We start from the raw sequence: 27,947 nt of genomic DNA, 5'->3' as shown, positions 1-27,947 counted from the left end.
TCCGGGGCGGTGCCGGGGCGGGCGGTGGCCGGGCCGTGCCGGAAGCGCTTCCAGCGGCCGGGAAGCCGTTCCGGGGCGGCGGGGCCGGGAGCGGAGCGGAGCGGGCGGTGAGCGGGGCCGGGCGGGGCTCTGCGGGCACGGGGCGCTGGCCAGGGGCGGCGGTGGCTGCAGCATCGCCCTGGGATCGAGGGCAGAGCCGGGGCGGCCGCTGGTCCTGCCGAGACCGGGCGGCACCGCGGGGCTGGCCCGGCAGGGACGGAGGGACGGAGGGATGGGGACAGCGGTGTCCCCTCCCTGGGGCTGCCCAGCTGCTCTGCCACAGCCCGGGCACGGCTGCCAGCCCCCGGGCCCCTGTCCCAGGCTGGGCTCCTCGGCCATGGATCCAGCGGTGCGGGCAGGAACAGCCCGTGGAAATTGCACAGGCTCCATCCCGACACCTGCTGAGCCATTTAAAAATTCCAACTTGAGCTTTCTTTGGCCTCCTCTGATGGAATCTTTAATTGTCAGAACTTATTATTTATTTATTTATTTATTTATTTATTTATTTATTTCCACCCCAATAAGAGGCTAATACACATTGCTTTAGCTATTCCCGTGGCTTCGCCCCCTGCCAGTTGTTTATGTAGTGCCAGGTGAAGACATCAGCTGGGAAACACAGTGCAGCAAGAAGAAAGGCTGGAGTGTCTCCTGGCTGGTGCACAGCCCTGATCCTGGAGATATGATGGTTATTTATCACAGAGGGTGTTCCTGAGCCATGGGGAACAGCCCCATCCTCTGTGGTGCAGTTTAAGAAGAGCTGCTTTAAGTGTGGCCATGGTGAGGTGGTCTGTAGGAAAGGCAGCTGACAACTTGTGGAGAAGAAGAGATGTTATCTGAGGAAAAAGTGGTGAAACTGAACTTCTTGGGGACAGGGAGGAAGGCTCCATCATCCAGAGACCTGTTGGCTTAGGTGCAAGGCAGAGGCTTTGGGCATTGTGTGAACCACTGGAGTTTTTTAAAACTGAGGAGTTTTCCTCAGAGTTTGGGCTCCAGTGATGACAGGAAAATCAATGGTTCGAGGGTGTGTTGCCTGAGCAAGCAAGGACACTGCTGTAATTAGCTGACCACAATGCCAGGTTCTTTCTGACCATGTTTCATGGCATTTTGCCTCAAATGGTGATGGCAGCTGCTGCCAGCCTGCAGGAGAGCTCTTGGTGCTGGTCCTGGCCCCTGGATTTGTTGGAGAAGTACTAATGCCCTCAGGGAGGTGAGCTAGAAAAGGGGGAAGGAGGGAGAGTTGTAGAAGATGAGGACAGAGATTTTTTGCTTTCATTGTTTGTGTTTCCTTTTCCTGTTTATCTCTGTGTGTTGTGTTTCAGGTGTGTGAATTGGGGTTGTCAGCAGGAGTTTGTCCTGAGGAGACTCCAGGTGAGGAATGAAGGAACTTCCCTTCCTGCTGTGTTTGAGGACAGGGGCCAGGGGCAGGCAACAGTAATGCTTTCAAAAGATATCCAGATGAGATAAATGCAACTCCGAGGTGATTCCGTGTCTTGGTTAGGAACTGCTGCCTTAGTGGGCTGGGAGAGGTGATTTAAAAGGCCAAAGCAGTTGGGATGGGCCACATGCATGCAGGCTTTGTTCACAGCATTGAGCAGCCTTTGGCTGAGCCTGGCTGGGTCAGTGTGTCCTGACTTCATCTACAGGTCCCACACAGCCCCTGCTGACTGAGATTGAATCAAAAATTAAAACATTTTCCTTCACTGAAGTACAGACCTGGACAGGACCTCGAGAGGTCACCTATTCTTATCTCCTGGTTCAAAGGCAGAACTTTATATACCCACACCCATGCCAGGGCAGTGCTTATCTGATCTGCCCTCCTCAGTCACCAGCAGCAGGGATTCTACAGTCTCTCTATTCCAGGGGCTGGCAGTCTGTGCAGTTGGAAATGTTCTCCTGTCTTAAAATTCTAAATAATATTCTGTATTTCAGCTAAATGAAAATGAAATAATTATTTTTGTAGTTTATTTACCTCTCCCTTTAGTGTATCACCAAGTGATAGTTGCCTCTTGTGCAATGGCATTGAGTTGATTCTCAAATTTATCAACTCTTACTTTGCTGGAATTTGCCACATTTACCATCCTTCTGGACTGGGGCACATCTGCAGATTGCAACAATCTCCTCCCAGCCTGAGAAATGCAAAGATATCTCCTGCTTTGGAGATAATTCCTAGGGGTAAACTCAGCACACAAACTCAGTCACACCCAAATTTTAGTGGTACAGAGAGAATTGTGGCTCTCAGTGAGCAGTGCTGATCCAGGGAATGCACACTGGGATCAGTCAGGTCAGGAAAACCGAGTGGGGCACTAATCACAGCTGAGTGTGATGGCATCTCAGACTAATTGGATTTCCCTTTGGGGACTTCCTGAGGCTTACTCTAGCAGTTCTGGCAGTGAGTTCTCCCTCGTTGTGAAAAGCCATTACTCATTCATAGGACAAATTGACAACTCCATTAGCAGAAGATAAAGGGAGGAAGGAAGGATGGTCTCATGGCTGAGAAGCCTGGGACCCAAGAGATCAATATTTAACTCTGCCACAAACTACCTGGGAGGCTGTTTTAAGTTGTGTGGGGCTTAGTGTAACCAGCCACTAAAGCCACACTTAAATTTGTTCACATAACTTGTTCCTCTGCCTTCAACTGCTCTGTTTCTTTGTGGTTTAAGTTGCTGGGTTTGTACAGCATCTAAAACAACAAGGCTGTGACCACAGAGACAATATAAGTAAAAATAAATGGTAATCAACTTGCATGTGTGATCAACTTCAGGAAGAAATTTATTCTTGTTTATTAAGCTCTTCCCTTATTGTTTCATGAGCATGGGTCATATTTTGTCTGCTCCTCATCCACAAATGGCCTAATACCAGGAGTTGGGTGCTATTTTTTAGGCAGGTGACAAACACCCAAATTAAACACAGCTTTCATTTTCCTTTTTGTTATTGCTGCAGTTGATCAAGAGTATCTCCAAACCTCCATGAGGGGGTCTGTCATTTTTGGGTAACAGAAAGCAAATGCCAGAAAGGATGATGCAAAAAATTGCTCTGTATTTTCCCCCTTGCAGTAACCAGCCTTCTTGAGAGCAGAAGAGGAGAAGGGTGCACTGACAATGGCTGCAGAGTTGGATTTCTCCCCACCTGAGATCCCTGAGCCCACGTTCATGGAGAATGTGCTACGCTATGGACTCTTCTTTGGAGCCATTTTCCAGCTGATCTGTGTGCTGGCCATCATCCTGCCCGTGTCCAAGTCCCACAAGGCAGTGAGTAGTGCTCTTTAATATTGATATAAATGGGCAGAGCCAGGGAAAGCAGGATGGGAGGGAATGTGGAGTGGCTAATGGAGACACAGCTGTCCCTGGGATTGGTGACAGTTTCATTGTTCAGTCTCCTTCCTTCTCTCTGGCTTTTCCACCTCCAGCTTCTGTCTTGTGATTTACCACCAGGTAGGAAAGTCAGGAACAAATATCTGAGCCGGGATCTCTCTTAATATCAGTGAAAAAAGCAACCTGAAGCACTGACAAGGTGCTAAATGCATGTGCAGTTCCTGGCTGCAAGAGAAGGCATTGTCCCAACCCATATTGTCATCCTGCTGCTGATTTCCTTCATTAATTGCCAGGCAGGACATCCCCTGGCAGGAGCTGCCTTCAGGACATGACTCTGGGCTTGGGTTTGTGTGTGGTTTCTGGAAGCAAGGTGCAGGTGAGATTTCTAGTATTTCCTAAAGGTGAGGAAAGCAGTTTTCACCATTGACATCCCATCCAGTGCCCAAGGGTCCTTTGATGTAGCTGGCACTGGAGAAGTTGAAAGGGAAAGGTTGAGATGAGCTGTTCCTCTAGACTGAGGGATATCCTGCATCTTCCTGGCTTTCTTCATTAAATACAAAAATGTCTTTGGTGCTGGGGACAGGTATTTCAGTGCTGCAAGGTGATCAGGATGCAGGTTTGGTGCTGTGATACAGATGTTCATGGTATATTTTCAGTAACAACTCAGCATGGGGAGTTTTGTTTTCAGACTCTTTATCTCCATGTTTGCTCCCTCCTGTGCAGAGGAAGCCTGGAAATTTTCAGCCTCTTGGGGGAAGGGAACTCCTCAGGATGAGGTACAGAGTGAAGGATGAAGTTCATAACCCAGTTTTTCCACACATTTCTTTAACTGCTGCTGTGATGTGATGCTGTCCTGCCATGGGTCATGCAGCTCCCAGCAGGGGGATGAACAGGCAGTGGCATTGCAAGTCTTAGAATCTTAGAATCATTCAGGTTGGAAAAGACCTTCAAGATCATTGAGTCCAACCTTTGCACTGTTACTCTGCAGTCACCAGCACCTGTCTGTCAGAGTCCATCATTTCCCCAGTAAATTTTTGAGAAATACCAGGTCACCCCATTCTTGAAAGTTGGAAAGAGTGAGAGCTTTGGTCTGGAGTGGGAAACTGGAGACCAACCCCCAGTTAAAATGAGGCTCAAGGACCTTTTACTGCTTACATCTGCAGTATGCCTTGATGTTTGCATACTCTAGTGTTTATTTTCTCCATATATAAACTGTCCTCTTGATGTGCTGTCCATATGACTTGTTTACAAGACCATAAACACCACAGGCTGCCTCTCCAGATCCTGAGAATGATGTTTGAGTCTGCATAGGATATTGGGGAACTTGCTGCCTTGGAGCCTCAGACTTTGAAGTTTGGACATTAGAAGGCAGCAGTGTTCACGTTATGGCAGCAGCATTCTGCCTCCCTGAGTAACAGCCAGCTCCCTGTGCACTGATCACAGCTTTGGAAAGCCAGCCAAGTCTCCTTCCTTGGAAAGCCACACAGATGTGAGCTGTAATAGCCCAGGAACTTGAGAGACTTTGAACCAAGCCCTTTGATTAAAAGTCCACTGTCAGATGCTGCCTCCCCCTCCATTATCTGCAGTTCTGGCTGGGAAGCTTGGAACTCGCACGTCTTGCTCAGCCATTTTTGGTGTGTCCTTTTCCAGTTGGCACACTCAGGCTGAGAGAACCCAAGATGCTAAAGCAATATTTATACTCAAATGCATTTAATGAAAGGAGGCAATCTGCATGTGTGTGCTTTCTCAGAGGAGACTGGCGCTGTTCCCTTGTGTTTTCACAAGATAACTAGGTTTTATTTCCCATGGCTGCAATATTATCTCTCATCTTCTCTGAAGGAAACAAGCATCACATCTCAGTATTTTGTTAGTCCAGGTGAAGAAAGCTTTGCCTGCAATTCCCTCCTCAGATTTTAGAGGCTCTGAACTTTATATTCTTACTGCTGCTTTGGGGAATATTTTTTTGTCTTGCACATGATAGTGATTAATGTTTGGCAGAAATGCCTGCTGACTGTTTCCATGTATCCTGGTCATTATATGTTATCTTTTCCTAATTCAAATAGTTTTCATTTACTGTTGATTTTCTTCTTGCCTTCAAAGTTTTTCTTCTCCAAAGCCTGTTTTAGATATTTAAGCTTTTAATGGCATCTCTGGTAACAAGCTGTTTCTGTGCAGAAACTCACACTCATCAAAAAGCACATGCAGAAGGAGCAGAGATGCTGCTGCTCGAGTCTCATTAAATGTGGCCTCAGTTTGACATCAATGTGTTCCAACAGAGATACCCAGCACTTGTTTCTTCTGGTTTATACTTGAATCCCCAATGCAACCTGTTAGCAAATGGTAAAAAAAGAGTTACTGACTGTTTCTTAATTGATTCTTGTAGGACTCTGACAGTTTTGAGCCCAAGAATTCAGAGCCAGTGAAGAAGCCAAAGGCAACTGCTCCACAGATAAGCAAGAAACCTAAGAAGGAAACCAAAAAGAAACGATAGAGGTGTGACTGATGAGCCTCCCAAGACCAACCAACCACCTGTAATTGTGCTTCCTCAGAGACAACATCAAAGGCAACTAACTCTCTTATAATGGTTTTCTGGCATTGCCATCTTTTACTTTTCAGGGGCAAGGGAGAAGAATCTTAGAAGAGTGGAAGGGTTGGGGTTCTGCCATAGATTTCTTACAAGCAAAGAGAACTTCACATGTCCAGGACTTCATTTGACCTGATTAATGTGTCAGTCACCATTAAAGTGACTTCTTCCAGTTCTGGTGGGTAGAGAGGGCTGTTGGCCTGGCTCCTCCCTGCTGGCTGGGATTTGTTGTGAAGTCCCTGTGGAAAGTGGAGCATGAGTTTGCTGCTTTGGATACCGGTTTGTGTTGTGCTTTTTGAAGGCAGAGGGATCAAATGGATCAAGAATGCCACACTGCACAGCTTTGTATTCATCTCTGTTGTCATCTAGTCTGAAATACATAGCTGCATTTTATGGCTTAATCATAATGCCTTTGTCATATTCTTTAATTCTTTAGGTAATAACTCACAGGATTCCAGACTGCTGGAGATGAAAGCTTTCATTTCCCCAGCGTGGCTGTTTCCCCACCCATGCACTCTTCCTTTCCATTCCCACCTTTGAAAGCAGGTACATTTCAGGGAGCTGAGGCTGTGGTGGGGATTGCAATGACTACAAGAATCAGGAAACAATTTGACTCTGGAAGGTGCAGAATTTAATGCCTGTGCTAGGGGAGTTGTTCTTGGAAACTTGGGCACTGGAGAAGAGCTGCTGAGGTGGGAGCCTGGTGCACTGGTGGTGTGTCAGCCTGCTCTGCCTCTCTGTGCCATGAAAAGGGATAAACCCTCCTGCCAGCTGGCTGAGCCCTGACCATGGGCCCTCTTTCAGCACAGCTGGGCATCACTGCCCTTGCAAATCCCCTCCCAGCCTTCCCTGCCACAGTCTGCTCCATCTCCTCTGGCTGAGCTCCTCCTGAGGGTGAACACCTTCTCAGCCTGAGGAGATGAGGTATTTTAAGATCCAAGGGGTGGCAGGCCAGCTGTGTACCATGACTGCATGGAGGAGACACAGACACTGTGTTCTTTCAGGCTCTGGCTCTCCAGGCCCAGGGACAAGCCAGAGTTGGATTTAAATATGGCTAGACAGGGCTGGAAGGAGATAGGTGGTGACGTAGCCCCGGAGTCTCTGCAGAGCAGCTCAGGCTTCCTGATGCCAGCTCACATCTTGGTTTGTTTGATCAGGAGTGAGTCAATGGGAGGAGAACCTGCTCTCTGAGGCGCACCCAGGGTTCAGAGCAGCTTTGAAGGAAGGGTTCTCCCTGGCAGGGCTGCAAGTCTGTGATCCTCTTTGCATACACACACTCCCATCCTCGAGTCACAAATGCCTGGTGAGCCCAGGTGTGTGTTCTGTAACAGCAGGTGAGCAGCACACTCACAGAAACCATCAGTGCTGAGAGCAGCCACGTCCTCTGCTCACTCTTGCTGGTTTTGGGGGTGACAGATGGATCTCAGAACCAGTGTGGCTCTGGCTTCCCCGCTCCAGGCTCTCTGATGCTCTTAGCCAGAATGCTGGCACCAAGTTGCACTTCTTAAAATCCAGCTTGGAGTTCTGCTTTAAATTCTGCTTTTCGAATTAATTTTTTTTTTTTTTGAGCTACATGAAGGCAATACCAGGAGGACAGAACAAAGCATAGGAGACACAAGCACTCTAAAGTTGCTTTAAGTTCTCAGTACAAAGAAATATTACAGAAAGTTCCCACGCAGATAACAAAGAACAGTGTTGTGCCATGAGTTTCCATGATGGACCTGTGCTCTGTCTCTGATCTGCAGGGCAAAGAAAAGCCCTGAGTGGATACTGCAGATCACTCTTTCCATTTTAATACATGAGAATGGTTTTATGTAAATTCCAGCTTTCTGCAGGTCACCTAAAGCAGGGAGTTAATGCTTTAATGGAATCACAGGACACACGTTATCCAAAATACAGAGTCACTCCTGCAGCTCAGAACCAGTTGGCAGTGGGCACTGTGTGGCTGTTAGTGAAATAGCAGCTGCTACATCAATGTCCACATCCAGCTGTTTGCAGGCTGCTCACTCATTGCTCAGTAGAAATCATGAATGTTGGGGTTTGGTTCTGGTGGGGGGAAGAGGGATGAAGATAAATTCCCCAGTCTGTTCCTGACAGCTTTATACCTATTTGAATGCTCTTGTTTGCTGAACTTAGAGTCTGTAGAGATTACCAATAACCCATGTATTTTAGTTTATCCTGAAATGTGTAATAAATGCCATCAGAATCTTTGTTACAAAAGAAATCTGTGTTTAAAGTTGTGCTGTCTGTTCCCTCACATTTCACTGTGAAAGCTGCCAGAACTCCCAGGCTATAGGAACACAGGGACATAAATAACTTATTCATTAAAATGCTCCATTAAGGGAAATCCTTTCAGATCCTTTAATCTGGGAGAAATTGGTTAGTTAATACTGTCAGGCATGTGTGGATCTGTATCTATGTTTGACTTGGAAGTAGCAAACTATTTCAAACTGCTTCACCTTCCTGGAAGGAGGGAGAAAACCAGCCAGTGACTAAATCAATTTACCCCCTATGAGAGGTTTTTGGCTCTAAGAGCTCCCATGAAGGTATCCCCCCCCAATAAAGGCATTGATTGTTAACAATGCAAGCAGGGGATTTGATGGGGATTCAGCAGGCTGGTAAAAGGGATTCTCAGGAGCCCAGGTTTGCATGGCTGGAGCATGGGGCTGTCTGGTGGCTCTTCTTGGCTGCAGTGAGACCAATGTGGCAGCCAAGCTCTGGCAAGTGTGTGTTGGTTCCTGGTAGCCAAGCTCTGGCAAGTGTCTGCTGGTTCTCTCACCAGAAAACCAAAGCAGAGAAGGACTAGTGTGGCGACTCCTTTAATTCCCCAGCACTTTTCTCCAGGCTGTTTTGTAATTAACATCCCAAAGGGAGCTGAAGACCTCATTAAGTCAATTTTATTGAAGGGGAGGTTTTCAAAGGTCTGTCTCCAGGTACCTGCCAGTAGGCAGCACCTCTGCAGCCACACCTTGCTGTGCCACCCAAAGCCAGGAGCTGGCTGAGGATTTCCTCTGCTCGTGTGTGTCACAGAGCTCCTGTCCCTCAGCAGGACATGCCTCAGCTCTGTAGAAACGTGGCTGGGATTTGGAGCTCTTTCCCTGTTTCTGATCACATTGAAGCAGCTCTGCCTCTCTGGCCAGGCTGTGGCCATGGCTGTCCCCTGGAGCTGTCCCAGGCTCACAATGCAGCCTTGTGCTCCCCCAGAGCCAGCAGCACAATCCCTTGAGACACACTAATAAGTAGCTCGTGACTGGAGTTCCAGTTCACATAGTTCAATTAAATCCCTGTTAATCTTGTTCAGACCTAATTTACTTTCATTCTCATACACACTCCTCTCTCAGCAGAGATTCTGCTGAGGTTCCCTGCTGACAGGGCTGGAGAGCAGCCCCAGGCCCTCAGACACTGATGTTTGCAGAGCAGCCCCCTTGTCAAGTCAATAAGCTCAGATTATTTCCCAGCCTGTCACAAAGAATGAAAACACTCCTCCAGTGCCTGGCTTTAGGGAGGGTCAGGCTATTGGCAGTGCTTGAGGAGACCATAAGGAAGCTGTAGGAAGGGAGGACCTGCTCAGTATCTGTTTGCCAGGGCACTGCTCAGCCATTCCCCTCTGTGTGTGTGTGTGTGTGTTAATTTTTGGGGTGCTGGACTTCCCTCCTGGGAGCATCTCTTCCACACTGATACTTCTTTCAGGCAGAAGTTGTGTTGTTCACAGCCTATGGCCTGCAGGGATTGAGATGACTCTATTGATTTAGTTGTTTGTTTATTAATCTCATGAGGCATCAGAGACTGACTGCAGTGAGCAAACGGGATGATGAATGGAGAGTGCAGGAGTACAGAGCACTGCTGTGTGTTTGATGATTAGCCTGATTGCTGGCCTTGGCACTGGGAAGGGATCTGACCCTCCTCTTCCTCGTGCAGCCATGGGGGATGATTTGTTTGGGAAGCATTCCCTTTCTCCCTGGCCACAGCTGTGGGCTGTAATCAGTGTTTGCATTCCTCCTCCAGCTGACACTCACTGCAGGTCCAAGGTCCAGCTCTTCTCTGGCAGTTTGTGCCTCTGAGTGCTGGTTTGTGGGGGTGTTTTCTGCCTTTTGGTACCCAGGCCACTGAGCAGTAGCTGCTCCAAGTGTCTCTTGCTTGGAGCTGCAATTGCAGGGCAATGCAATCGGCTTCCTGCCTCTCCCTTGAAATTCAGCTGATTTTCCCATGTCATGGTGCTTCTTCCCAATTTGTGGCTTTTCTGTCACCATAAATCACTCCTCTTGTTCCTGTAGACTCACATCCACTGCAGTAGTTCTGTCCTTGCAGACATTTTACCTGCCAGTGACAGTGAGCATTACCTGCTGCTATCAAGGACTGATACAAAGAAGGAGCAGGTCCAGGGGCACCCAGAATGGAGGAAGGTGTCCCTTTGTAAATTTTGGCAATGATTTTTTCAGCCAGCAGATGAAACAGCCAGGGAAGGAATTCTCCCTGCCTTGGGAGCCCTGGGTACCCCTGGAGAGCTGTGCCAAGCCATGAGGAGCCAAACCCATCCTACACCACACTTCTGAGCTGGTGAGGAGTGGGTGCTGTGGTGCTGCATGTGCCCCACACCACCCCCCAGATCCTGCTCCTCACCAGCACACACAAGATTTGTCTTGAGCAATCCCAAACCTCTTGCAGTGCCCACTTCCCTCCTTGCAGCTTCCCTGGTTTCATTTACTGCCTGCAGGCCCCTGTGTGGCTGTGATGTCCCTTGCTGTGGCCACTTCCCTCCTCGCAGCTTCCCTGGTTTCATTTACTGCCTGCAGGCCCCTGTGTGGCTGTGATGCCCCTTGCACTCTGCTTGCCATCCCTGGGAAACCACAGGCCAGGTGAGGACTCAGTGATGCAGGAGAACAGAGCCTGATGGGTTCCTCCATGGTTTCAGTCCAGCCTTTCTGGCTGATGGCTACAAGGTAAACCTGCGCTGGGTCACATTTTAAAGCATCTGTTGCCTGGTTGGTGTCTCTCATTGTGTGAAAAGAGCTCAGCTCCCAAAGGGAGGAGCTGTGGGTGGAAGGGCTCTCACTTCTCCCCATCTCCAGCTCCAGGCAAGGAGCTGTGTCTTCAGCATGGTGCTCTGCTGGAAGTCCTGCTTGCACAGCATTCCTTTTGTGTGAAACCTGCACTAGGGACAGCTCCATGGTTCTTGCCAGGGGCTGTCCCAGAGCTGCCACCCCTCTGTCAAGTCCAGCCAGTCCCAGTGCATGGACTGGGGCCATGGAAGGCATCAGCAATGGCCTGAGACCTCTCCTATCCAGCCCAAGCCAAACCCAGGTGTCCCTGGCTCCAAGGCTTGTTCCTGCTGCCTTCCCTTTGGCTGCTCTTGTACAAAAGCCATCCCAAACTTATAAATTCACCTTGCCATGAGCCAAAGTCCAGAGTACAGCAGACACCATCAGGCTCTGCAGGCAGAGCTGCTTGTGCAGCTCCAGGAATCAGCTCCAGACGTTTCCTGCTGTCATTTTGCCTCAGCTCTGGCTGAGCAGGCAGGATCCCTGCTGGAGCTTGGGGGGTGACATCCCTGTGGCTCCCTGAGGGCAGCCCTTGCCCAGTGCCCTAGCCAAAGGGGCAGGCTGCAGCTGCAGGGCTGTGTGCAGGAGAGGCTCCTCGTGCCTGTGGTTCCATGCAGCAGCTCCTTGTGGTGCTGTGGTGGCTCCTTTGGTGAAGCAGATATCCTCAGTGTCAGGCCTGGGCAGGAGGAGCACATTTTGAGAAAAGCTACAAGCAGTTCTCATCCCTAGCTCCCCCGTCACTTAACTTGTTTTAAGCTGAGCTGGGATCCAAGCATCACGTGGTTGAAGTTCTTCAGATTCAGACTGTGGCCTCTTCTGCCCATCCCTCGCTCCAAGGACCAAGGCTGGATGATTAAGGGGAAACACCCTGGTGTCTGCTCCAGCTCTGCCTGCTCAGGCTGCAGGCAGGCCAGCTGGGTGCTGGCAGGGAGGGAACACCCCAGCCCTGGGGCAGGGTCTGCTGGATGTGGCTACCAGAGCTGTGCACCAACCAGCCATCCTCTGCTGCTCTGCTCCCAAACCAAGCCAGGAGCAGGGCTACAAATCTCATCTGCAGGAGCTTCCCTGAGCTTTTCTGAATCACTCTTTCTTTCTATGGATACTAAGACTGGCCAAAAAGCAGAATTTCCATGCTAGGAGATGCCAACATGTTGTATGTGGCTTTCATGCTGAGCTGAGGCAAGAAGCAAAACGTGTCAGATTTTTGCCCAAACGAGCTGTATTCCAAGATACTTAATTCAAATTATATCAAAGCATATTTTATCAGTCAGAACCCTGACAGGAAATGTTGTTCCTTTATTGACCATGCAGATAATTTCAGCCCACAGCTGTTGAACTCAGCGCCTCCTTATTAAATATTTGCATGTCACCGAGTCAGTGGCTTCCCCACAGCCCTTTCCCCTAGGGAATTTTGCAATGAAACTTCCTGGCAGGGGCTAAGGGCCCCTTTTGCATAGCAGATTGTCACCACACTGAGGGACACAACAGGTCCTGAGCCCTCCTGGTAATTTCTTCTCAGGTGCCCCTTTTTATCCCATAAGCTGCTGGTGATTGCTGCTCCTGCAGCCCTGATGCTCAGTGTGGGAGAGAATGGCCAGAATGAGCATTTCTAGCATGAAATATTGCCAAATGGCTCGTGCTGCAGGGTTATTGTGGTCAATCCCCCTCAGTAATTCAGCTCCTGAGCTTGAAACTGCAGCTTCCCTAACAGGGCTGATGGTGCTGATCATTTCCCATCTCACACTCACTATTTGCAGGGCTGTAAAGCTCAATCATAAAATCTCAGGGCAAGAGCCACAGCTGCCTCTCTCTCTCTGTCCAGCATCTCAAACACAACCATTATATTATTAATAGTAATAATTCCTGCAACTGTATTTGCAATTTGCAGTGAACAAAGTGCAGCCTCAGGAACAGAATCCAACAGACAAAACTTATTCACGTGTGCCAAGGGGATGCTTAAAAATAAAGCTGGCTGGAGATGAATGGATGTTTTGTTGTAAATCCATGGTTACTTTGGGGAGGTCAGGGCTCAGATGAAACACTGGACCCAACAAGCACCCTCTTACCTCACAGGAGGATTTCAGGAGCCCTGTGGAGCAGTTTGATCTGCACACCTGGAGGGGAAGCAGCCATGTACTTACTTACTTACTTACTCATGAGCATGACAGCATCTGCCCACAGTAACTCTCATTCTTGGTGTTGCTGATGAAACTCGTGTAAAGGTCAGCAAGAAAACACAGAAATACCTGAGCGTGTCTTCATTTCTTTTTAAAGTATCTTTTCAAGCCGTCCTGTAATAACCAAGCCACTGGAAATGCTCAGTGCTACTTTTGTTCAAATTGAAAGTATCTGGTTTTCAGTTTCTGTAACCCTCTTCCTCTCTCTGGGGTGGGTTTTATCAGCGCTATTTAAAAGTGAAGAATCATATCAAGAAAATGAGTTTCGGATGAGAGACCGAAATCTCTGGTTGGGTGAAAAAAGCAGCCATTTGCATCAGACTGCTTAAAGATAAATATTTGAAGAGAGGCAGGAGGCAAAGGGAAGTGGGTGGCCAGGGGCTGTCAGGCTCCAGACCTCATGTCTGAGCCAGGAGTGTCCTGAGGTGAGCTGGGTTGCTTAAACGGTCTTAAATCGCACTATCACCAGCACTGCGTGTTTAATGTCAGCCCTGTGAGGGCACATTCCAGCATTTGAGACCAAAAGATAAGAGTCTGGGTTTAGACAGTGTCTGTTTGTAAATTTAGATTTGCACCTTGGCATCATCTTAGAGGAAGAAGAAGAGTTTGTGTCGTGGACTTGGTCTGGCTGTTGAAAGGCTCAGTGCTGTGGGTGTTTGCCTTGCAGCCATGGGCCGGCACCGCCAGAGATGGGAACTCCGATTGGGAGGGCAGCCTGCAGAAAAGAAGCCGATTGCAAAAGAGAAAAACAAAATACAAATATTTATAAGTCATAATTGCATCTTAGATTTGGGTCTGCATCCAGTAGAGGCTGAGTCATCCTCACCAGCTCACCCGGAGCTGGAGCCAGGTCCCCACTGCCCTGGGGTGTTCTCCCCTCCGGCTGAGCTCCGGGCTGGAGTGGGAGCTCCTGGGACAGGGAGGGACAGGGGAGTGTCCCTGTGCAGCACAGCAGGGACAAGGTGTGGGGCTGCCCAGGCATTGTGCGACCCCCTCTTTCCCCTGTGTGGGTCAGCAGAGCAGTACCCGGGACTGCCCCACACTCTGGGTTAATCCCTTCATCCCACATCGGATGAAGAATCCCTCCCTCCACAGCTGAACAGCAGAGGGGTGGGCTAAGAATTGACCCCCCCAAGCCTGGGAACACACCGGGCTGCGGTTGGATGTTCCAGGCAGGGCTGGACCCCCAGACCAAACACACCAAGGGTGTCCGGGGAGCCCGGGCGGCCCTGGGAGGGAGCCCGGAGGGAAAGCGGCTCCTGCCCGGCCGCAGGGACCTTATCAGCGGCAGCTCCTCCCAGGGAAGGGCCCCTCACAATGTGCTGGCCACGGCTGATGGATCGGCGCGTGCATGACTCCCCGTTCCTGGTGACTCATGGATTCGCTGGCCTTCGCCAGTGTCATGGGAAATATTTCTTTAATAACTCAAAAGGCGGGGGGGGCGGGGGTTGGGGGGGAGAGTGGGAAACAGAAATAAAAACTCCACCACATAGTTCTTTCAAAGTTGTTAACTTCCCAAATTGTTTCTGAAATGTCAGATCTTGCTCAGAGGAAGGAGGGTTTTTGAAAAAGCCCCGCGGAGTGGCTGCAGTGGGTCCGAGGGGTGGGCAGGGACGGCAGAGGTGCTGCTGGCTGTGCAAATACAAGGGTCACTGCAGCTGGCCGGCAGCCGAGCGTGCCGCATAAAAGAGCTGAATGTGGTTTTAAGGAGTGGACTGCTTCACCCCCTTTCTTCCTGGAGGATAACGTGACAGGGAACACTTCAGTGGATCGCCAGTGGGGGAGGTGGGAGGGCTGCCAGCGCCGCTGAGCTGGTCGGGCAGCCCCGACGGGCTGGGTGCAGGCACCGGGGCACCTGGCAGAGCCCTGAGCCTGTGTGTGCACCCCGGTGCCAGGGCAGAGCTGGGCATTTCCCACCTCCCGCTGCTGAGCAGCAAGGGGAACGATGGGTGGAACTGTCCCCGTGTGCCCACCTGCCTGAGTGGAACTGAGGAACACACACACACCTGAGGGGGTGATGCTGCCAGCTGGGGGCTGAGCCCCCCAGAACACCCACAGCTCCACTCTGCCTTGGTTTGGCTCCAGCACGGGCTCCAGGGGCGAGCGGGGGTGGGAGATGTTAACCCCTAAGCGGAATGGATGCCCCAACAGAGCACAGACAGCGCTGGGTGCCTGTGCTGCCTCCAAAGGGCCCCACAAAGTTCCCCGGGTTCCCAGGGAGGCACAGGACGTGGTTTATCTTTGCCTGCTTTTCCATCTGAAGTTTTGCCTCCTTCCGACTTCACAGAAGGGGGAACGTGGGTTGCAGTCCTCTGGGAAGGCGAGGTGTCCCTCCTGGGGATGGGGAGGAACAGAACCTGACAAAACGGCATTTCTCCCGCAATTCGCCCTGTGTTAGAGCTGTGAATGAAGCGAACCGCAACTCAGCCAGGAGGTTCCAGCCTCCTGAAAATCACTGTTGTGTTACCAGCTCCGGCTCCCAGGTGCCACACCAAGCCAGCCCGCCGGGACGAGCAGCGCAGGGCTCGGGTGGGAGCACCTCCAGCCCCTCACCCGCGGGGCGACGCGGCCCGGGGAGCGCGGCCGCCGCTCCCACGCGTGTCCCCGGCGCAGCCAGGCGGTTCCCCCGCCGCGGGCCGGGACGCGCCGGCAGCGCCGGCGGCGGGGGCGGCCCCTGGCCCGTGCGCGCCCCGCGGAGCCCGGCTGCCCGGAGCCTTCTCCCTGGGAAAAAAAAAAAAAGCCACGGAGGGAGGGGAGGGGCTGCTGCTGCCTTTTCCCCCATCCTCCGTTTCCGGTTTGCTGCCATATTACTCTCTTTTCTTTTTTTTTTTTCTTTTTTTTTTTTTATTTTCCCCTCCCCGTGGTGCTCCCCCCCGCCCCGCAGAAGGGGTGAGCGGGGGCGGGCGAGGCACCAGCGCGCCGGGGCCGCGGCGCTGCGCGATGCTGCTGCCGGCGGCGCAGCGCTGAGCCCGGCCCGGTGCGGGGCGGTGCGGGCACCGAGCGCGGCGGCGGCGGCGGCGGCGGGGGGCGGCGGCCGCGCCCCCGGCGCGGAGACAAAGCCGGGGCCGAGCGCTGGAGGCGAGCGGAGGGGGCGGCTCCGCTCCGCGGACAGGCGGGAGGTGAGTGCCGGGGGTGCCCCGCTGTGGGGCAGGCGGGGGTGCCACGGTCCGGCAGCGGGCTCCGGTGGGGTGCCCGGGCTCCGGCAGTGCAGCCGGAGGGGGATGTCCGGGCTCCGGGCATGGGTTCTGGCGGGGGATGTCCAGGCTCCGGCCGTGGGGTCCGGCGGGGAATGCCCGCAGTGGGCACCAGCGGGGGGATGCCCGCAGTGGGATGCCCGCAGAGGAGTCCGGCGGGGCGGCGAGGGAATGGCCGCGGTGGCCCGAGCTGGCTGTGGGTCCGCTCGGGGATGCTGGCAGCCCGGCAAGGAGGCGATGGCTCCAGCCGAACGTGCCCAGGCTGCCGTGGGGCAGCTGTGGGTCCGGCAGCGTGCGGTACCCTGGCTGCGGGTCCCCACAAGGATGCTGGCGCTCTGGCGCCGGGTGTCGGTGGGGCGGCGGTGGGTCCAGCGGGATGCACATGCTCTGGTGGGGCAGCCGTGGGTCCGGCTGGGGGTGTCACTGCCCGGCGGGGCAGAGCTGGGGACACCGGGGGTCCGGCGGGGCGGCCCCGCCTGCCTGCAACTCCCCTTTGTTGTGCTCAGGGGCTGTGGGGGACCCCCGGGAGCGCAGGGCGGGGACAGCCGGGCTGTATGTAGGCCAGGACATGAAATATTCATCGCCCCCCTGCTTTGATGTCTCGTGATCCGCTTCCCTTGTTGTGTTTGTTCACCGGTGGTTCTGCGGCCAGTGTCCAGCCCTGGCGGAGCTGGCGAGTCGTGCCCGCCTGGCTCAGCTGCTGGGGGGCGGCTTCTCCCATTTAAGACTTCATCCAGTCGCGAAGTTCCCCGTCGCAGCCTGGGCGATCCGACCCCCCGTGTGTGGCTGCGAGTGGTGGCAGTGGCGTGTCCCCACTGTCACAGCCCCCGGTGCCATGGAAGAGCATGGTGGGCTTTGCCCTGAGCCACGCTGGGATCAGGATGAGGTTTTATCCTGCTCACTGCCCAGACAGGCTGTGCTGCATCCTGGGGCCACTTGGGATGGACACGGGAGGCAGCCTGCAGGGCTGAGGCTGCTGCACAGGCTGTGTGCATGGGGACAGGTGTGGCAGGGGGCTGTGTGCGTGGGCACGGGTGTGGCAGGGGGCTGTGTGCATGGGCACAGGTGTGGCAGGGGGCTGGCATCTTGTGGCACCAATCCTGGCATGGTCCTCTGTGGTGCTGGGCGTCGTGTCAGGGAGCTGTGCAGCCTCGTGTGAGACCTGCTGGACTGAGCGGGGATCTGCTCCACCTCCCTGTGTTTTGCTGGCCTGCACAGGGCAGTCCTCCCTGGTCCTTCTTCACCCCAGTGGCTGCTGTGGTGTGCCAGGGCTCAGCCCTGGACCAGGTGCCAGGAAGTGACTGTGGTCCTGGTCCCGGTCCCAGAGATGTTGAGCAGCAGTAAAGGCTGTAGGAGGCAGGGAGCAGGTTGTGCTGCCCTGTGTGTGCCATGGCCCGGCCTCCTGGCTCCCCAGAAGTGATGCAATGGAAGGGACGTGATGTGACATGCAGCCAGGGGTCCCTCAAGACAGGGACATTCGGAGCTGGGGACAGTGGAGGGTGCAGAGCTCCCTGAGGTGAGCTCCTGCCTGTGCAGCAGGGGCAGGACAGCACAGCACACATCCAGCAGGGCTCTATGAAACTGAATGAAGATGGTAACAAAAGACTTGATTTCTCTTTCTCCTGCCTGGCTGGTGCTCCCAGAGGAGGAGGTGCTGGGGATCTTTGTTGCTCTTCTCTCAGCCAAGGAGATACCCACTGCCAGCATGGCCAGTGCAAGAACCAAGTCAGGACAAACCTTCCCAATGTCCAGCCATTAGTGGTGGGAATCCTTTTGTCCCTGCCAGACTTGGAGACACTCCTCAGAACCCAGTGGCTCAACATGTGCCCAGGCCCCCTGTGCAGCAGGTGTTGGTCAGACAGTCACAGGGCTGCCCAGGAAGGTGTGAGGAAGGGGATGAGGAGGAAGACATGAGCAATCTTGCACTTTAAAGCAATATCCTTTCTATCATTTTCACTGTTGGGCTGCTCCTGACACCTTTGCCATAGAGTTTGATCCTGGTTTACCTGTACTAAGCCATCAGCTTCAGCTGGCTCCAGATCCACCCAGAGCAAAACCGTGGCACTCAGTGTCTGAGCCAAGGCTTGTGTCTGTGTCTCTGTAATCATTAGCCAGTTAATGCTCATATATCAGGGAGGAACGCCTTTGCTTAGGAGATCGAGGGTCAATTCTCACTTCCAAGCTTTGACCTGGGAACAGCAGAGCAGGAACACCTCTAAACACCTCCTGGCTTCACCAAAACAGCCCAAGACAGGGTTATTTATGGGCTACGCAGCAGCAGCAGGGAAGGGAAGTCCGATGTTCCCTGTCTCGATCGTTAGTGGCCTTGCAGTGCTCCCTGTGTGATGGAGATGCCCTAATGATAGCTCTGCCCTTTAATGACTTTGTGCCAGAGTGATGGAAAATCAGGGAGGTTCCACGGGGAGGCAGAAAGGGCCATCCCAGCCCCTGGCTGGGGAGAGGGGGATGAGACAAGGAGAGTGCTGCGGTGACCAAGCAGTGTGGAGGCTCTGCTGCAAAGAGGGTCCTTTTCTGCCTTGGTGGCACAGAGGGGACATCAGCAATGCTGAGACAGGATGGCCTTTAGCAGCATGGGCAGCTCATTTCACTGGACTCACTGAGGCAAGGAGGGAATGGACCATGGGGCTCCCACGCCTTCAGAATCCCATCTGCCTCTCCCTGTTACTGCTGTGGGATCCTGCCTGGCCTTTGAAGTCATCACAGAGCTAAACTCTTATTTAATGAGACCTGAAGGACTTGGTCCCCAACCTCTCGTTTAAACAAGCAGCAAATGCCTGTAAGATCTTGAAAGAGAAGAGGTAGGAGGGAGCAAGCAGCCTGCACCTCCTCCCAGCATGTCTGAGCAGGGGGCACCCACGAGCATCCCTGGGACAAAGCACTGGCCTCCTGGCACGGCTGTGGGAAATTGGGAAGCCTATCTGAAGTGCTATTGTTTCCTGTGCTGTCTATTTTGCAGCTCGGTTTCCAACTTGTTTCTTTATCTCTTGGAACAATTTCCCATGTGAGCTCACATCCGCATCTCACCCCAGAGCCCGCCTGGAGATGTGTCCTGCGTGCATCCCGTCAGAAACAGCCTTGTCAGACAGCAGCACACCCCTGCACCTCCCTGCAGAGGGGAGCCCTTGAACCCCATGCCTGGAGAGCAGCTCGGACCTGTGGATGGAGATAACCATCCATGCATGGCTGTTCCTGGGACAGGAGCGTGGATTGTCACTGTTTCCAGTCCGAGCTGCTCTTCCCGACTGCCTGTAGCTGTGGGTGGTGCACTCCAGCTCCCCAGGGCTCGTGTCTTGCTGAAGTTTCCACCCATCAGCAGAAAACACACCGTGTCACGGGGCTGCTTTACAGCCTTTGGTTCCTCTTTGCTCAAATGGGCAGCAAAGTGGGAGATAGTCCAGTACATCACAGAATCGTGGGCTGGTTTGGGTTGTAAGGGACCTTAAAGCTCATCTAGTTCCCGTTCCCCTGATCATCTAGTTCCAGACCTGCCCAGAGTGTGCTTAGGAGGGCACCCAGGCCCCCAGCTCGGTGCCAGGTTGGCGCAGTGACCTTGGCACTGGCTGTGTTGGGAACCAGTGCACATGGCTCTGCACACGCGCGCCTCGCAAAGAAAACCCTGAAACAGATTTCAGGAACAAATGTGGTTTGAACCTGGGCCAGGAACCAGGACCTGCAAATCTGCGTGTTGCACTGACTTCCCTGCAGGCTATGGATCTGCTGGCTGCTCTCACTGGGGAGCAGGGAGGGGTTTTCAAGGGCTGGGGGCTGGCCAGGCTGCTGGGGCATCGGCCGCTGGGCAGGGTGGGACTGGTCACTGAGTTTAACTCAGCCCTTAAACAAATCTGCCCAGCTCCATGTAGTCTCAGTGGAGATGCAGCATCTGAAATATCCATAGGATGGCATGTAGGATTGGTGAGCTTGTCTGGAGAAATGTGGAGAACAGAACTGTCTGGATGTTTAAAGTAAAAAAATAAGAAATGGGGGCCATGTGTAGCAAGCTTGCCCTCACCTCACAGCTGTGGGCCCCATGCCAGGAGGGCACTGGGATGGCTTTGGGGTCTGCAGCTAAGAGGGACATGTGTGACTTGGGCTGTGCTGTGGTTCTTTCCCTGAGCTGCAAGACTCAGGCTGGCCCTGAATTTCCTAGCCCATGCTTGACCTGTCGTGGTCTCACTCCTGTGACCGTGGGGTTTCAGCTGGCCCTGAGCCCCCTGGGCTGAGAATGGATGGATGGATGGATGGATGGAAGGATGGAAACCTGACTGCATGCTGTGCAAATAGCTTCCACCCAGTGAAGCTGTTCCCATCCTTCCTGACTGTGCTTGGCAACCTTGGCCACCAAAAACCTGGGCAATGAGGGTAAAAGCCTCAATGAGGGTAAATTGCTGCATTGCCCCCTCTACCATGGCAGAGGTTAACAAGTCCAGCCTGTCCTGAGCAATGTGTCCCCCTCCCACGCCACACACCAGTTTGGGGGCAGCATGAGAGGGTCAGGTCAGTGCTAAATTGATCCTAAAAATATCTCACCTAAAAATATCTGCACCCTTTTGCAGTAATTTGGGGTTGGAGGCGTAGCATTGTGTCTGAGTTTCACTTCTCCACTTTGCTTTCCCACTGCATTCCTCAGTTTCCCCTAGGAACACCTGAGGAGAAGCTGTCATTGGAGTTGGTGAGGTTTAACACAGAGTGTGTGCCTCAGTTTCCCCTTCTCCCAGCCCCAGCTGCACTGCCCTACCCCATGCACACACCATGGGTAGAGCCTCCCCTTAGGCAGGGCAGACAGAATCCGATCTCTGTGAAGCACAAGCACCTTCCTCATCCTCAGCTGCAGCTGCAGCCAGTGCCAGCAGCAGCGGGGTCAGGCAGTGCTCTCTCCCTGGGCTTCCCATGTCCCCGGGTTGAAGCATGTGCTTGCTGACTTGTGCAAAAAAAACTACACAGAAAGGCTCTTGGAGCCACTCCCTGCTCAGATGGGCCCTTTCCTTCCCCTGCCCATGGGGAAAGGGCTGGTGGGGCCCTGCTGTGCTGGGAAAGGGATTGGGAATCCTTGGGAGAGCTGCAGGGAGCTCGCAGTGAGCAGCCTGCTGCACCAGGCAGGGGGGGTGACATGGGATCAGGAAGGGTGCAGATGTAGCTGCAAAGTCACTGTGACCAGGATGAGCTCCATGCTCTGTGCCGTGAGCAGCTGAGCTCAGGAGTGTGTGGGGTGGGAAGGCTCAGGCTGCTGGGAGCAGTGTGTGTGGCTGGGGCTGGGCAAGGAGGGCAGCTGCCTGCCCACCTGGCTGCCTGCACAGGTGCAGGTGTCCCCAGGGGTATGCCCTCTGGGTGGTTTGGGGTGGGCACAGCTCTCCTGCTCCCATGCTGTGGTCCAGGGGAGCTGTGCTGAAGGCACTGTGAGCCGCAGGTGATGGGAAGCAGAGGAGATGCCCTGCATCCCTTTGTCCCTGCATCCCTTTGTCCCTGCATCCCTTCAGTCTGTCCCTGATTGAGGATGAGCAGCACAAGCAGGGGCTGGAGAGGTGCTGTGGGAGGGTGCAAGGTCCACGTGTCACTGGTCACATCCACCTCACCCACAGTCCATCTCTGCTCCCCACCACAACTGCAGAGCAGTGCCAGAGGTGTGCAGAGCCCAGCTCTGCTCCAGGAGTGACAGGGATAAAAGACACCAGCTCAGCATTTTTCTTTGTTTTTCATCTGCTCAGGTTGTTGATAGTGAGCACCATCAGGGGCTGCACCTCCCAGCTGGATCCTCGCTGGGGTGAGCATCCCACTCACCACGGGAGCAGCTGGCAATCTAACACAGTATTTTGGGCTTGGAAAAGCTTTTTGGGGCTGGCTGATCTCACTCTGCCCCTCAGGACCCTCCCTGGTTGTTCCTCTGACGCATCCTGAGCGATGCTTTGTTTTGGTGGTGCAGATGGGAGTGGCTGTGGGGACCAGCATCTCTCAGGGCTCTGTTGCCGGTGATGTCCTTGGTGTTCCAAGGCCAGAGCCACAGTCCATGCTGTGATCACTCATGTGGGACCTGCTCCCAGTCCCATCCATGCCCGTGGGGGTGAAAGGAGTCGAGTGTGCACTGACCCTGCTCATCCAGCCCTGACCTGCAGCCACACATAGCATATGGACATTAGGGCTGGTGGCCCCATGGCTCCCCAGAGCATGGGGCTTGTGTTGGGCAAATGCCCCAAAGTCCCAAAGTAACCCAGGAAAATGATCAGCATAAATTTGATAAATGTGCTCTGTGGGATCCTGCTTATTTATTTGAAGATGTTCAGGGGTCTGCAAAGTGGGAAGTGGTTAAAATCTGTGACAGAAGAGCCTTGGCCTCTGCTGGGCTGTCCTTCATCCCTTCCCATTGCAATGAACCCCAGCAGGTGTCCTGCCAAGCCTCCAGCTGGGAGAGGGGCAGTTCCAGCCCCATGGCTTTGTGTCACATACCCGCAAACCCTGCCAGCATTTTCCCTTGTTTTCCCCATGAGTGTTTCAGTTCCTGTTCCATGTCAGGAGGGCTGTGGGAGTTTTCCTGCCACTGGGGTCCTACAGGACCCCTCAGCAGGGCTGATGGGGCTGTGGCTCTGGTCATGGAGGGCCAGAGGATGCCTGGGAGCTCCTTGCCTGGCTGGACTGGACGGGCTGGTTTCTCTGAAAGGGGAAATGTTTTAGCAGTGACGCCAGCGTGGCCAGGGGTGGTTGTAACTTGCTCAGATGTGGAGATTTTCTGCCTCCTGCGTTCCTTGCCCCCTTCCTCCCCCTGCCCTGGAGATTTTCTGCCTGCCTGCACTGCTGTCTTGCCCAGGTCAGAATGGGTGTGTCAGCCCTGCAGCCACTGTTTTATCCGGATCTGAGACACCTGTGAGTCACAGCAGCCTCCTGCTGCCACCTGCCCCTTCCCCAGGAGCGGGGCAGGGCACGGGGTGGGCTGGGTGCTGCCACAGCCATGCCCCCAGAGCCCCCAGGGTGGATGTTCACTTCCAGAAAGCAGAAGGAAACCACATTTCCTGGAGCCTGAGGCTGCCTGTGCAGGGAGAGGCGCTGCAGAAATGGGGAACAGAAGTCACCCCTCCTCCTCCAAGGGCCAGCTCGTGTCACCGGCTCTCCAGCGGGGTCAGTCCCTTGTCCTGGTTTTTTGCCTGGAGGAGGATGGGAACAGCAGGGCTGTGATGGGCCATGGGGAAACTGGAGAATTAAGTGGGAGCTCAGAGGTGCCAGCATGCCCAGGGGCCAGTGTTAAAAGGGCACATTTTGAGGAGTGCTGAGCCACAGGGCTGCTTTGGGGAAGCATTGCCCCATGGCTCCAGGCAGTCCTGGTGGCCAAGAGCTCCAGCTCCTAGTGCCATTCCAGCTTGACATCAGAGTTTCCCTGGCCAGCATTGTCTCTTCCCAGCCCCACGGGCACTCTGCCCTTGGAAGCATTTCCTTTCAGTTTCCTTCTCCCTGGCTTGGCAGGAGGAGAGCGGTGCCCTCATCACCTGCCTGGGAGAAGCCAGCTCAGGTTAATGCAGGCTAAGGGCTTTGTGTGCCTTGGAAAGCATTTGCTGGAGCTGGTTGGGCAATTCCTGGCTTTGGCTGGTGTCCTGATGGGAATGCTGAAGTGCAGACCTGAGTCAGGCTGGGAGGTACTGGGAGGCATCCCTGCTCTGACCCGGGGCACAGCCAGGCTGCACAGCACCCAGCCAGCTCTGAGCATCTCCTGCTGGGGATCCCACCACCCCTCCAGTCCCTGTGCTTGTGCTGGACCATCCTCAGGGTGAGAAAGCTTTGTGTTCCCTTCTGTAGTTGTTGGATGCCCTTACAGTGCAGAAAGGATGCACCCACACACTGACAGATCCAAAGATGGTCCCTGTCGGTCCCCAGGCCTGCTGCAGTCTGGGGTGCAGTGACAGGAATGTGACAAGGTGTGGCAATGGCCACCTTCCCTTCTCACATCTCTCAGTGGAGAAAAGGCTCAAAACTGAGTGCTCAGTTCAGCACCAGCAAGCACAACTAGCAGCACATTCGCTTCCTGCACCCAGCTGCTTGCATTGTTTCAGGGAGATAAGGCTTGTGGCTTTATGCAGGATGGTGCTTGGGGGTGCCCAGGGTCAGGATGCCTCTGCCCTGCCTGGTTTTGGGGTGCTGTGTGGGTAGGGAGGGCACAGCCTGCAGCTCTCTGTGCTACTGATGTTGGCAGAACCACTGCCCATCACCCCAGCAAGCCAAAATCTGCCCATGGAGGGGCTGACCTTGTGATGGCTGGAAGAGCTCAAGCTCTCAGTGTGCTTGCTTGGAGTTTCCCAGTTTCTTGGCCACATGAACATGCAGAATGTGCTTGTGTGCTTCTCAGGGTTTGTTTTGGTCTTTCCAGCTCCCTGTTTTGACATGTCTTTTTGGAGGCGTTGTGCATCGCTCCTGACCGTGCTCTCCCCCGTCCTTAGGGGGAGTGAATTTGGATGGTTGATCTAATTATCCTTTCCCCTTTCATGAAGCACTGGCCTCTGCTGTCTTGGGCTGTGGAGCTTTAATTAAGATGGTCTTAATTTTAACGGGAGTTGACAGGGCCAGAGAGGAGGAGTTGGGACTTATATCTGTGGGGAGTGTGTTGGAACTTATATCTGTGCTGGGCCCCTGCACAGCAGCTGCACTGCCCTCCCTACTCCAGCCATTCTTTCATCTGGAAGAGCTCTCCATCAGCTGTGGGAGCCAGGGGAAGGCTGGACTGCCTTGGCTCAGATGTCTTCAACATGCTGTTACTGGGTGAAGCAGAGATCAGGACTGGGGACACCTGCCTGTGGCTGCTCCTGGTTGGAGCTGAGAGATAAGTGAGCATCCCTGCATTGTTCCTGCTGCTTTAGGAATCAGTGCAGGTGAGAAATGAGTGTCCTTGTGGAGGAGAAGGGCTGCAGGCACGAGCCAGACGTGTCCTCACTGCGTCATCTGGCCAGGGACAGGGTCTGCAGCATCACACCCCACTTTGGGGCTGGGGCAGCAGCTCCCCCTTTTCACAGCTCCTGGGACTCACTGCAGTGAGGCTGGTCCCAGCCTGGCAGAAACGAGCCTGTGTTCCCTGTCCTGTACTGAGCAAAGCCCGATGGCAGGGACAGGGGACAGGGATTGTCACTGGCTGGGGACTGTGACTGTGTATTCAGGTGGCAGAGGGGATGGTGGGCTGAGCCAGGGCAGCCAGGCTGTCCCCAAAGCACGGGGGCTGTGCTGCTGCTCGCTGGCCCCCAGCTGGGATGCTTGCCGTGGGAAAGGACAAAACCGGGAGCATCCCCTGGGACAGAGGGGGAAACTGCTCTGTGAGCATATCCGGGGCTGTGCATCCACTGAAATGTGGGGAGGGAGCAGAGAGCAAAGCAGGGAAGGGGACAGGGTGCCCCTTTGAGATGATTAAAAGACACCTCCATGATTGAAAGACCACCTCGGTAATGGCAGCACTGACCAAGCTGGGACTTCACCCACAGCACTGACCCTGCTCTCTGGGCAGCACTGCTGCCACTTGGTGCCACCCAAGCAGGGGGACACGGGGGATGGCAAAGTGCCCTTTGGCTGCTCCAGCCTGGGAGCCCTGGTTGAATGCCCCCCTTGCAGGCAGCTTCCATTGATCCCGCACGGATCTGCCCCGGCTGGCCCTGCCCTGGCCGGGAGGGGCTGGTTGTGTGCCAGGGGGGTGGATGGAGGGGCTGGGTGTGTTCGGGACCGCTGCTCCGTGCCTCTCCCTGTCCCCGGTGCCGGCTGCCATGGGCTGGGTGCCGCCAGGCTGCTTTGTCTCGCCCGCCGTCCCGCACGCTTCATTTTTCAGTCTGCTGCGAGACAGTTGCCGTGATTAATCTCACCGGGGCTCTGCGGGCTGAGGACGTGGCTCAGCTCGTCTCCCTCCATCAGTGCCGGGGTGCTGGTGCTCCCAGCCCCTCGCCCCCTGTCCCCCAGCACCCCCATCCTGCTCAGCACCCCCGGCTCTGGAGCAGCTCCAAGGACTCCAATCCTTTATTGCCAGAGATGTTTCCCTCCCCAAGGCTCGGTGTCTGGTGCTGGGCCCCAGCTTGTCGCGGCATTTCCCAAGGTTTCTGCCTGTGCCGTGTTTTGTCTGCTCTCAATCAGTGTCTTTTGTTAGTGTCTTTGCGAAGGCGATAAGATCGCTTCCCCTGCGCTGTCAGCCTGCCCGTACCACGGCCATTGTATCCTTGAGCGATCCAGGAAAGCAGGAAAGCAGCCGGAGCGGGGCTCGCCGCGGAGCTGCCGGCGCATCTCTCCTCGGGGAGGTAGGGCAGAGGATGGAGCCTTTTCCTGCCATCCAGCTTGCCAGTTAATTTTTTGGGGGAGACAGCCCGGAGCGTGGGTGTTGGGCGGTCCAGGTGGCATTTCCAGGTGGCATTTCCAGCGCCGGCAGCGAGGACGGGGATGCCGCTGCTTCGCGTACCGTGATCTGATCCGAGCTGAGCTGTGCAGCCGAGTGTGCTTCATTTTTAATTGCTTTTGGAGAGGGTAGGACTGGGCTGGCCTCTCCTTGCTGCGGCCTCTGCCCCGGGCAAGTTGCTCAGCCCTGGCACCCTCCCCTCTGTCTAGGGAGGAATGGAGGCAGGGAAGACCCCAAATGCAGAGCCAGCAGCACAGGGTATAGGTGGGGATGGCAGTGCTGGTGTTCTCTGAACCTGGCTGTGTCTGTGCCAGTGATGTGCTGGTGAGGATGGCAGCCCCACTGCTAAGTGAGCAGCAGGACTCTGCCACATGTGCCAGGGAGTGCCAGGCTGCTGCCACAGCAGCCACCTTCAGCCATCAAACAGTCAAATCTGTCACCATGAGGTTGCTGGTGCATCCATCCACCCAGGGACCTGCCCTTCCCCATCAGCAGACCTGGTATCTTGCTGCTCTGGCACATGGCTGACCCCAGGCTGAGGCGTATTTGGATTTTCCTTGTGGCATTTTTGGCTCTTTTTGGTCTAATCATTCTTGTGGCCCGTGTCACAGCATGTCTGGGGGCAGGGACACGGGCACCACGTGTGTACGTGGCACAGCTTTATTTGTATGTGCTGCAGCCTGGAGTTGGGGCTGCAGCTTCCCCCCTGCATCCTGCTGTGCAATCATTGCCAGCCAGTATTTGTCGAGTACAAATTACAAACCATTCAACGTCTTAAAGAGCTGTCAGTCAGCTCCCACTCATTATCCTAATCAAATGCACTAAAAATAGTGACAAAACTTATTAGTAGGGGGAAGGGGAGGCCATGAAAACAAACCTGCGGTGGGGCACGACCCCTGCATGCAGACACTGGGATATTCCCTTGGTATGAGGTGTGAAACCCGGGATGTTGCCCTTGGATCAGGTGTGAAACCTGGGCTCCAGCTGGGACAGGAGCCTGGTGGGATACTGCTTGGGGCCTTGAAGTAGGGTCTGAATCCCCTCTGTGCAGGAGCAGGAGCCCCTCAGGGGTGGCTGAAGCTTCTGCCCAGCACTGGGTGAGCAGGGCTGGTTGGAGAGAGAATTTCCTTTCTGTAAGAGAAGAAGGAGCATTTTCTGCAGGAGCTGGGGCTGGGAAAAGGTAGCAAAGCCAGGTGAGGGGCTGCCCTGGCTCTGCAGGGCCATGTCCTCCTCTGCTTTCCACCTG

The 27,947-nt window shown here is 54.2% G+C and overlaps 1 protein-coding gene across 2 annotated transcripts; it reads left to right on the top strand.

Annotated features, from left to right (window-relative positions):
* Positions 1 to 59: 59 nt before the first annotated feature.
* MANBAL (mannosidase beta like) lies at positions 60 to 8,158 on the top strand. 2 transcript variants are annotated; one of them, XM_059480986.1, is made up of 4 exons: positions 60 to 107; positions 1,359 to 1,407; positions 3,093 to 3,287; positions 5,734 to 8,158. In XM_059480986.1, the coding sequence occupies exons 3-4, from the start codon at positions 3,138 to 3,140 to the stop codon at positions 5,839 to 5,841; spliced, it is 258 nt and encodes an 85-aa protein (XP_059336969.1). In that variant the 5' UTR covers positions 60 to 107; positions 1,359 to 1,407; positions 3,093 to 3,137; the 3' UTR covers positions 5,842 to 8,158. The 2 variants fall into 2 exon arrangements, with proteins under 2 accessions (XP_059336969.1, XP_059336970.1); XM_059480987.1 differs by lacking the exon at positions 1,359 to 1,407 and having other exon boundaries at positions 75 to 107.
* Positions 8,159 to 27,947: the final 19,789 nt, after the last annotated feature.

The sequence above is a fragment of the Ammospiza nelsoni genome, chromosome 12 (assembly GCF_027579445.1).
Source record: "Ammospiza nelsoni isolate bAmmNel1 chromosome 12, bAmmNel1.pri, whole genome shotgun sequence".
NCBI lineage: Eukaryota > Metazoa > Chordata > Aves > Passeriformes > Passerellidae > Ammospiza > Ammospiza nelsoni.
Note: the sequence above shows the minus strand (reverse complement) of the source record. Positions and strands in the feature narration are given on the sequence as shown.